The sequence below is a fragment of the Cryptotermes secundus genome, unplaced genomic scaffold (genome assembly GCF_002891405.2).
Source record: "Cryptotermes secundus unplaced genomic scaffold, Csec_1.0 scaffold295, whole genome shotgun sequence".
NCBI classification, from domain to species: Eukaryota; Metazoa; Arthropoda; class Insecta; order Blattodea; family Kalotermitidae; genus Cryptotermes; species Cryptotermes secundus.
The window spans coordinates 835,439-847,029 of NW_019729213.1; the positions used below are offsets into that span (position 1 = coordinate 835,439).

Here is an 11,591-nt window from a genome sequence, read left to right on the forward strand (position 1 = left end):
CTTAGTTTTCTCTGTGTTTACTTGTAGACCAACCTCCTTACTATCATTAATTAAGTGTGCGTTTTTCTTTGTGGTACCTACACTGTGTGTCCAGGATCCGTTAGGACTAATTTTTTTTTTAATTTTGCCCTGCAATGCCATCTGTTGGCGAATTGTGACGTTAAGATTCTTGAAGTTTCAGCTGTGGCTGTCTATAATTTCAAAGCGCAAGCATCGCGGCATCATGTGTTCTGACCTTGAATGTAACAGTACTGTTCTGACGCTCGTCGGAAAATGGTGGTTGAACAAAGAGCCGACATCAAATTTTGTTTGAAGTTAGGCAAAACAGCCGGAGAAGTGCACGAATTGATGAAATTGTGTACGGTAGTGATTTTTTTAGTCGTTCGAACATTTTTCGATGGTATGCTGTATTTCGTGACGGCAGGGAAAACGCTGAAGACGCTCCACATGCATCAAAGCAGAGAACAAGCTGCACTGAAGAAAATGTGAAAAAAGTGACCGAAATCCTTGCATCAGGCAGATGTGTTTCTGCAAGACTCGTCAAGGAGCTTTTGGGAATACAAAAAAAGTACTGTGCATCAAATTTTGACCGAGGATTTGGGCAAACGGAAGGTCTGTGCGCGGTTTGTACCGCACGCGCTGTCAGGCGATGAAAAACAACCAGAGTGGAACACTGCAAAAACATGTTACGGTCGGCCCAAAGTGATACAAAATCTACAAAATCGATTGTTACTGGTGACGAGACATGGTGTTTTCAATATGGGCCTCTCACAAAGCGGCAGAGTGCAGCATGGTTGAGCCCAAAGAAGCCGAAACCAAAGAAAGTGCGCATGCAAAGGAGTGGAGTAAAGACACAAGGAATTTCTGCCAAGTCAAACAGTGAATTCTGATTATGATCTCAGAGTTCTCAATCGTTTGTGGGTAAGAATTCTTCGAATTCGACCTGAATATCGAGAGCAAGGTTCCTGGTCGCTCCTCCACGACAATGCCCCACCCCACAAATCGAAGATCATGGGGCGATTTTTTGGCCAGAAAAGCGATCACAGTCCTTGATCATCCTCCGTATTCGCCAGATTTGGCTCAAGCAGATTTCTGGTTGTTCCCAAAAGTTAAGTTGGCGATGAAAGGAGACCGTCACGACACCGTCCAGGACATCCAAAGGCAATGTACCACAGTTTTAAATGCGATTCCACAAAAGGGGTACAGTGACTGTTTTCGAAAACTTTTCAATCGATTCCAGCTATATATAGATTCAAAATGAGATTATTTTGAATAAAAAGTGTGAAATTTTGAAAATAATTCACGTCTTGTATTTTTAACGAACACAGTCCTAACAGTACCTGGACACACTGCGTATGTTATCACCCAGTAGATTCACATCTGAGCGTAGACTGGCAACTGATGTGTTCCATTTAATTCCAATCCCGCCTGGTTTTCCTGGACCTTCCTAATGGCATATTCTAGAGTAAAGGTAAAAAGCAGCGGTGATAAAGCATCTCCTTATTTTAGACCATACTGGATAGCAAAATTATCAGACAGATGTTTACGTATAAGGACTTTGTTCTATGCTTCGTTTAAACACAGCGTAATAGCCGAATTACTTCCATAGTAGCCCAGACTCCATGAGAATACTGTACAATACTTCCTTCCTAACTGAATCATAGGCTTTCTGAAGTCTACGAACAGCTGATGTGCTGTCTCATTGTACTTCCATTTTTTTCTCGAGTATCTGACGAATGCAAAAAAATCGAATCAATAGCTGATCTGTTACGTTGAAACCCACACTGATGATCCCTAATAATTTTATCTATACCCGTAAGTAAAGTAAAGTAAAAGTAAAGCTATCCATGTAACAGGCCCTGAAGGCCCATAGGGTTGTGAGACGTTGAGGGTCCCACATTATCTAGACAATCGACTCAAAGATGGCGGACTTAACGTTGAGAGAAGGATATTGGATAAAATTTTGTTAGAAGTTGATAGCAGCGATATCCCACGACAAGACTGCGAAACTGTAGTCCTTGCCGGAATATACAGCCTTCACATGGGTTGTTAGCACTTCGTGAGTTAAATATGTGTGCTCATGAACGATTTTAAATGTCGCATTGTAATAAAATGAACCAAACCTGATTTTAATACAATTTAAATTCAATAAGGACTCCCTTTCTGTATCTTTCCTCCCTCTCTCTCTCTCTCTTAGCCGCGATTGTGTTCTGCAGGTCATGGTTTATTATTGAGTATTAAAGTGCAGAAATATGCAAATAATATCCAACTTCGCTTACCTTGAAAATCGCCAGACTTTTTAAGAAAACATATTATTTTATCTTCTCCTCAGCTTTCGTTCCAAACATTTTCTCTCCGATTAATGTTTAGCGAGATTTAGCAGAAAAGCACATAGTTCTTCGTGTAAATATTTCATTAAGCATGTCCGATTTAAATTAAAATAGATATGACGATAATATTTTTCGCATGATTCTCCAGTATCAAATTTCATAAAATCTGGCCAGATGTGCTTGAGTTGAAACTTGGGGAGAGAGAGCCTGACAGACACCATCAGCTATATATACGTTTGTTTCTTGCACATCTTGCAAATAAAGTGTAGTAACAACTAATCACATTACTGCAGTTGTGCTCTGTGTGATCGTCGTCCTATTGTTTTCCGAGCTGATTCATGAGTTTCTTGCCCAGTGGTGTTAATTTTATTCGGTTTCGTAGGCTGTGAATTTGCTCCTCAGCCTCTGCATTAAGGCGGTCTCTCCCAGTTGCATGTGCTGAAGATGCGCAGTAACCATATCTCTCAGCACATGTGGATATTCATTCAGCCTGTAATATTTTTAAGGAAACTGCAGAGCTGAGAATTGTAAAGAAAATAATGCATAAAATTTCGTAACGAAGAAATTCGTGATTTCTATGAGTCACCTAATATCTACCTTAACTGCCGCATTAGCACGAATATAATGCGAGTTCTTTTTAAGTATACTACTTCTTAGGAAAGAGGGACCTTAAGAATAAATTTGAAGATTATTATGAGGAGTTCTAATTGCTAATTCCAATGATATTTGCGAAAATATCTAGAATTAAATTTTTTTTTTCTTGGCACTACAGCCTAGGCCTAGGCCTACCTCCATGAACTTCTCCGTTCACTTCGGTTTTTCTAGATCTTACACATTCGGTAGGACTCCTTGGGCGGGTGATCAGCTCGACGCAAGGCCTCTACCTGTAGACAAACACAGAAAAACGCACACACACAAACTAAACATCCATGCCCTGAGTGGGATTCGAACCCATGATCCCGGATTCCAAGCGAGCGAAGACAGTACATGCCTTAGACCGCTCGGCTACCGTGACAGGCTAGAATTACATATAAGGAATTAAATTTTGAATATATTATTTCTTAATAGTATAATTTTTACTTCTTTTTGCTTGCAACCCTCAGAACTAGATAGTAAAGGTAAAGTTGTCTCCGGCCTTAGCTAATTAAGCACTACGCCATGAAGACGTATGGAGAGTGGATGTATAGAACCACATTTTCTTGACCTCTGCATTAGTTGGAGGTGAGTGGTCAGCTTGACACCCCGGCCGCTTTACCACCATGGAAAGAAACTCCGGTAACCACTGGATAGGAAGCTGTGTGGGTCCCAGTGCCGGTCTGGACGACGTGGAGAAGTGAATATTCTTGACCCTACCAGAACTCGAACTCCGATCCCTCAGCCATCCAGCCCGTACCAAATCGCTATGCCGACTGCGCTATCCCGGCATCCCAGAACTAAATGACGTATTCAATTTGATTTGATTAGTGGTAGTAGGTGGTCGCCTTATATTCAGCTTATATTGTACTCGTAAGACCAGAGAGTAGAAAGAATTGCCTCAGGTTTGCGTTGGAACCGCCATTGGATGGTGCTGAATGCTGATTATGTTACTCTTGCAGTCGCAAATCCTGGAGCGTGTGAAACCTGACCGGGTGACGGCGAGCAAGCCTGAAGAAGACCGGCGGCGGCGCACCATTATCGTGGAGAAGAAGAATGGTTCCTTTGGATTTACATTGCAGGTAAATCGCAGTTACAAACATGATGGCGATCCCTTGTCGAGAGTTGTCTAGAGCTTTCTCACTTTCCCACATTTTGACAAGACAGCATACAACAATACAGCTTTCCTAGGGGTGAAGTGACCCCAGAACATGCTGTGGTCCATGTATCCATGAAAGCATGTTTAATGGAAACGCGTTTCTGCAATCGCATGGGCCTAAGAGAATCAAGTGTGTAAATGAAAGCAATTGTTCCTACTCTCTCATTGAAATCGTCAGTAATAAAAATAACCGCACAGGCCGGTATGTACGTGACGCTCTACAGTCCATTCGCGGAGACGAGAGAGTCCTCGTAAACAAACGCACGCGGTATCTCCTTCGCGCCTTGAATGAAATCATGCAGCGATCACGTGATGCGTGTACTGTTGCAGGGGCGTCCAAAGTTCACTCTTCAGTCTGAATGCAGGTTAACGTGCGTCCGAATGAAGTGAGTACACTGAAGTAACTGCGCGCTTTGTCCACTCCATGCTGTCAGCTGTGGCGACGCGGGGCTTGCTTTGTTTACGCTGTTTCGTCTCCGCGAATGGACTATAGTCTTGTATTCAGAGGTGCTCGTTTCGAATCTCGGCCGGATCACCGCGTAGCTGGAGGCTTTTTCGTGTTCTTCCTAAGTCTGCTCTGGCGTATTTTGGTGTAGTACATTAATTATACCGTGGTGTAGTTGGTTGAGGCGCTGTCCTAAAAGCCGGCAGGTGAAGGGTTCGAGTCCCGATGAGGTGGATTTTTTCTTTCAATTTACCTAATCCACCCAGCCGCAATATGGCCCTGGGGTCTACTCAGCCTCTAACAGAAATGAGTACCAGGAATGTACCTGGGAGGTAAAGGGCGGCCGGCGCATAAGACTGACAACCTTACCACCATCTGTGAGCCGCTTGTCTAGAGAAAATGTGGGAGCCTCGACGTCTCACAACCCTATCGGCCTTCACGTTACAAGGATAGCTTTACCTTTTACATGAATTATACCATGACCAATTCCTTCGAAATCCTTTACAGTTCTTGATCCATTCTAGAGTTATATAAGATCTTGGCACATTAGAGAGCTTATAGCTGTTCCAGCTCCAGGGATCAGAATCCCAACCACAGGGTTGTATAATCTGGCACGGTGTACAGACAAGTGATAGTCTGCTCACAAATATCTACAGCTGCTTAGAAATCGGTAACCACATTCTGATCATTCTGTTCATTCTGTTAAGTCTCAGGTTTATAATTTTAGTTTTCAGTAAAAAGTAGAATGCACCCTGAAAATGATTTGATGTCTACAGAATCTGTTAATGAGCCGTCTCTTTGTCAGAATGTCCAGACTTGTTATGAGGCCCACCCAGCCTCGTAGCCAATGTTTTTCTTCTTTCTGATGAGCTGAAACTGAGGCCACTTGGTACCTCCGCTACTGTTAGCCAGTGCTTGTTGAAGCATGAAGAGGGTGAATCTGTACAGAGCTGTACCTGCGTCCATGCGTTGTCATGGTGTGGTGCTTAAAAAGAGGGGACCGTTTGTCAGTTACCTCCACAGCTTCCCTTAGTTGTTTCTCTCAGTTGCGTTGCAGTAACATTGTGTTAGTAAGGTAATGAAAAGTCCTTCAATACAGGTAAATGTCACTGTTTTGATGACTGCTTTATCGCAGTACAGTTATCATAAAATTTATTGTTTTACTTAATTTATTCTAATTATTTTTTTTAATCTACAGTTGAATTCATTTGCAAGTTAATTTATATTTAATTCTGTGTGAAACTTCATACACAATCCTTCAGTTAGCCTTTGTTTTGAACATGAAAATATAATGAATTTGTTTCCTTGTAATGTTATTGTTGATTTCTTGCACATAAATTAAACGCTCATGGGCCAACTTAAGAGAAACTCTGGAATATAGAATATAGGTCAAGTTTCAAAAACTTCACAAAATCATGAACATGAATTTAAAATGGTTGAAGCATTTTACACTGAATGAAGTGAATTTCTTTTCAGAGTTATGGGATTCACTACAAGAAAGAACAAGAAATAGAGATGATAACATATGTTGATTACGTAGATTATGATGGAGCTGCATTTAGGGCTGGTATGCGTGAAGGTAATCATAATGAATCTATATTTATTTTTATTAAAAATTTTATCTTTTTTCTCAGTTAAGCACATGGATATTTCTATTTTCCTGTATTTTGTATTGATTGTTTCTTGGTATAGCTTGCCCCATAAAAACTAGGACAGAAGATAATACATGTTTTTTTTGCACAAAAAATGTTCAGTGATAAGCTGTTATATGTACTCTTCAGCTATCCTAATGTACTATATATTTATTTATTCCTGCAGATTTCATTAAGAAATCTACATGCTGTTTGTAAGTAAAATAATGATGTAGAATATATGACATAAATTAATGTGGTAATTTTGAAGCAAATCATTACACTCAGTATGTGTAGACAGACTGGGAAATTACCTCAATAGAAAATTTATGTTATTTGAAAAGTATGTTTATTCATATCTCTGTACTAAAGCATTTATTTACCGTGATATCCTTTAATTTCAACATATTCTTTTATAACATATGAAAGGCAGATATGCATAAAATATGTAAAACTTAACTTCTCTGTTTTAAGGTGATGTTATTCTGTCAATTAATGGCCATGACATGGAGAAAGCTGACCACAAAACACTTGTCAACTTTATAAAAAACTGTGATTCTCGAATGCGCATGGTGGTTCTGTTTGAAGACTGTGTTAGAAAGGTAATTCCCATAATATTACATGTCATGATAAATAACAAAATTTCTCTCCATTTTTGAGTTCAGAAAACACTTACCTACCTACATACCTACCTACCTACCTACCTACCTACCTACCTACCTACCCACCCGCCTACCTCCCTACAAACCACCTGGCGCTAGAGCCCTGGGTGAGACTTGGCCTCTTCTACAGCCGGTCTCCACAACCAATGCGTGCTGCCGTAGGAATGGACCCACGCATGATGACCCGAGGTTGGTTGTTAGTTTTCTGAACAAAATTCTTTTTACAGGATGAGGTTGTTAATCTCATGTCCAACCCCCAACCTGGAGGACCAGGCTATCTCTCTTAATCTGGACTCTACCCTTTGACCTTTCCAGCATGGGTGATCCTACCAGTAGTTACTACAGCCAGCATAGCTCTGCAGGTCACAGAGTCATGCAAGCCCCACTGCTGCAACAAGGTGGAGACAACTTGGGGGGGAGGGGAGTTCAGAAAATAGCATTTTAAAATTTAGAGCTTGTACATCTTCTTGACTATCCCATTCCAGACTTCTAAAGCAGCCAAATTTCTTTGGTGTTATCAGATGAACAGTTCCAGTATAGTATACAGCAGTGAGGCTCCGTTTGTGGCTCAAAGGACACTAAAATATAATACATAGTAGTTGACACATGTATTACCATGGTGTATAAACATGTCTTTTCCAGTGTAACACTTAATGCCTTTATGTGGTATTAAGATTAAAGATATATCATATCTCAATAAATTTATGCATGAGGGTATTTGAAATTCTTTACAATTTCAGACAGATCTTGCTATGAAGGATCTGGGATTTTTAACATAATTACACTTCCACATTTGTTATGGTCGCAGAACCCATACATGTCCCCTTCCTTACCACCTGAGCAGTCATACCATTTATCACCATAAAAATTACAATGTGAAATAACATTTTCTGAATGGCCTGAATTTAGGTGTGTTAAGTGTACCTGGCTTGGCCCCCCGCCATTGTTTATGGTCACAATCTGTAACTTTTCCTTTGGCACAAAAATGCCTAGTCCTGTTTTGGTACTAAGAATATTTTTATCAAATAATGATAACTTCTTAAAGTATTTGGCAACAGACTTCAGTCACGGTGTTCATCTTTACTTCAAGACGTCTGACAATGTTACGAGTATAATGCATGTTCAGCTTTGCTGCTTTACACTACTCATGAAACCAGATAACTTAATAAATCCTCTGGAAAATAAACTTTTATTTCATCACTGTGGAACAGTAAATTCAATATTGTTATAGAAAGGACTTTTCCATTTTCTAATTATGAGTGCTTGGTATGAATGTACTCATCTACATTCCATGCTTATCAAGTCCATTTTGAAGGATCCATTCTCTTACCTCACTTCTCTCTCACTTGTAATGTTGTGCTTGACCTGCATGAAGATAGACTCGCCGTGCCAGACACAAATCAGTATTCAGAACTCCGTTCTCATGATGGTATAGAGGAACCTTAACTAACTTCTGAAGATTTCTCACAAGATATTCAAAGTAGACTTGTATCACTTTCATCTATTTCCTTCATTTGGAGCAAACAAGTTTCCTCCACTGTATAAAACCACAAGATTATCTTCATGCGCATTGTGTGAATTATCATATAGTCCTCGTGTCATAATTGTTAGTGACGTGACTTTTCTTAAATTACACAAAGTTAGTTACCTCCGTTTTAATGTGTTTTGACATGCATCGAAAAGGAATAGCACGGTCACCGGGCCTTACTTAGGTGATTTCAAGGTTTATATATATATATATATATACATATTGCCTTCCAAGTAATGCTGGGAGAGTGGCTTAAAGTAGGCCACAGTTCTTTCTACATTTCCTTCATGAATAACAGTTGATAGCCATTGTAATATTCATATATAACTTTATTAGAGCAAGAAATGAAGCATGTGAAATATAAGTAAACTCTTATTCGCTCACAAAAGGCCCGAAGGTCCAATAGTGTTAACATAAAACCTGACCACCACTGTACATTTTACTGAATCATTTCAGTTCTCTCCACATCACTAGAACTTGCTTTCCATACTATTTACTTTAATTTTATTCTCCTAGCTTCAGTTTTCTTCTCGAAGTTGCTGCTGTGTATGAGACTTTCTTGTCACAATTCTATATTCATTTCATACTTCCTCTCTGAGTTATTATGTCCAGTCCTTTTAATTTAACTGCCCTCAAAATATTATAGAAGTGTCATAGTGGCATTCTTTCTCTTCTCTTACATGCAATTCTTTTTCAACATTTTATTTTCAACTGACCAGCAATTTATGGATAAGAGATTATGTTCTACAGTGCAACAGTCACCTTGAAACCCAGAGCCATGAACCGTCAACAAAGTTAAAAAAAACTCTCTTTATATCAATGTATGTTGTAGGTATCATTGTATCCTCTCCATAATGGGATACTGATAAGCATTGAAACATTCCTCTTGGAACATCGCCACACATATTTCAGTCTGTGTCATAACACTTTTCATGTTATATATGTTGCCACTTGTATCAATAATTGGGGTCCTAAAATCTGAAATTCATTTCCATTACTGTGCCTCATTTGAAGATCCAATAGAACTAAGGACCCAACATAACTCAGCTTCACCAAATGCACAACCTTATGTAAAGTAATCCTTTTTGAACCATAACAATCATAGTTGGTATAGCGACTAGCTGCAGGCTAGATGATCAAGAGGTCAGAGTTCCGAGTCCCAGTAAGGTCAAGAATTTTCTGTTCTCCACGTCATCCAGACCGGCTCAGGGGTTCACTCAACCTCCTATCCAGTGGGTACTGGGAGCGCTTTCCTCAGGGGTAAAGCGGTCAGGGTGTGAAGCTGACCACTCACCTCCAGCAAGTGCCGAGGTCAAGAAAATGTGGATCTATACACCTACTCCCCCATACGTCTTCATGGTTTAGTGCTTCATTAGTTAAGCACAGGGACAATTTTACCTTACCTTACACATAGTGCTTTTAAATAAATAATGTCTGGATGCAAGGTCTTCCACTGGTGTGGACTGTGTAGGCCATTTTTAGTGGGTTCCAGTGTAAAAATAAGAGGTCATTAACCAATGTGGGTGGAACTTTTAAAATATTGTAAGGTAGAACAGTCAGACAGTGACCTAAAAACCTTCTCTTCTTTTATCTGGTGCCTATGTAAAGATGAAAACTGTAATGATATAATATATAAAAGAGATGTATGTGAAATGAAAGTCTAATTTATATTAGACTTTATATAGTAACCAGTTTCCCCAAGTCTGAAGCTTAAATTTTTCTGTTACCCCTACCCCTAAATCCAAATTGTTTTTTGTCCATAAGTTATTTACAATTTATTACCAACCCAAGATTATAATACACAGGTGCCAAATGGAAGTCCAGCTGAATCCCTATAATATAAGAGTGCCATAAAAATATCACTATGTTATTCAGGGGAAATTATACTCTAATCACGAATTATTTAAGGCCAAAAGCATTCAGAGTAATATTTAATAGTTATCAATCACCCTTAGAAAGATGTAATACCATTCTTTAGTTGGGAGGAGGGGTGGATATATGCCTACAATGAAAAAATTGTAAAAGTGATCATAATGATCAGCTGTTTGTAATCAGATCATTTTTTATTGTAATATGAAAACCCTTGACCTTAGGTGGAACTCCACATGCGTTACATACAGCTGCAGCACGTCCTCCAGGGCAAGATGGCTGAATTGGAACGTTTATGCTTGCGAGAACGGGAATTGCTGCAAGGAAAATGGAAAACTCACAGTCTTCCAGCTCGCAAGAAATCCACTGCCTCTACTTCTACAGATGCAACGACCCCAACTCAAGCAGAAGGAAATGATTACAGTTACTGCAGACCAACTGTATCCACTGAAGATGTTGCAAGGGTAAATAGAATTAAATCACATTTGTATTAATTGAAGTGCCTCATATTATGATTTCTACTAACTGTAGCATCTATGGATATTTTTTACTCTTCTCTTTATACTAAATATTGCTCATACTGGCAGGCTTAATGTTGACTGTGATTGATTATATTATCCCAAGAGCAACCACCAGGTCAAACTTGTTACCATGTAACTTCATTAGACAAGTTCCTGGATGAAATCTGTACATAAATTGTGTTTCCTTCAATCTGTGCAGGTTTACACATGTAATCCTCACCATTTCAAAATTGCATTACAGCACTTCAAATGTCATTCATCTTCTCACAGAATTCATGTGCTCTTTATTTAGTTTGTTTTCAGAAATGATGCTTTATATGTACTTTTGTAAATTCCTTGTAATGCTAAACAAGGGTACAGCTAGATAATGGCAAAAATTAGCGTCCATTTGTCTATATATCCATCTAAATTGCAACACTTGTTTTACACCTCAATATATTCTTTAACACTTAACACTACATGTTTCGGCCTCAAAGGGCCATCTTCAGGTGTTTTATTACAGATATTCAATCAAGACCTTGTTAAAACTGCTACACTGTTTTGCTCTTCCAATTGATTTTAAAAACCATACGCTACAGTCCTCCTTTAATCAGAACAAGATAAAATTATTTTATAATTTGTTGTTTCACTTCACTCAGGGTGTCGACACGTTCATAAAATAGTGTGACATGTTGACCCCTACCTCCCCAGCTGCACGTAGCGGTAACGTAGCGCTCGCGTAATAGGCGAGTAATCACCCCGCATCCTGGTAGCTATGCAACGCGCAACGCGCGGTGACGTCACGAGCGGAGCCGACGTTAGCCGAGTCCCCGC

The 11,591-nt window shown here is 39.5% G+C and overlaps 1 protein-coding gene across 5 annotated transcripts in view; it reads left to right on the forward strand.

Annotated features, from left to right (window-relative positions):
* The window catches only part of LOC111865409 (transcriptional regulator EFH1), an 83,312-nt gene that overhangs the window by 58,054 nt on the left and 13,667 nt on the right, over window positions 1-11,591 (forward strand). For 4 of the 5 annotated variants that reach the window (XM_023853413.2, XM_023853414.2, XM_023853417.2 and 1 more), the window contains 4 exons: window positions 3,926-4,045; window positions 6,044-6,146; window positions 6,673-6,800; window positions 10,482-10,721. In XM_023853413.2, the coding sequence (XP_023709181.1) occupies window positions 3,926-4,045; window positions 6,044-6,146; window positions 6,673-6,800; window positions 10,482-10,721 (591 nt within the window). The remainder of the gene's footprint in view (window positions 1-3,925; window positions 4,046-6,043; window positions 6,147-6,672; window positions 6,801-10,481; window positions 10,722-11,591) is intronic. The other variant, XM_023853416.2, reaches the window with a different exon arrangement.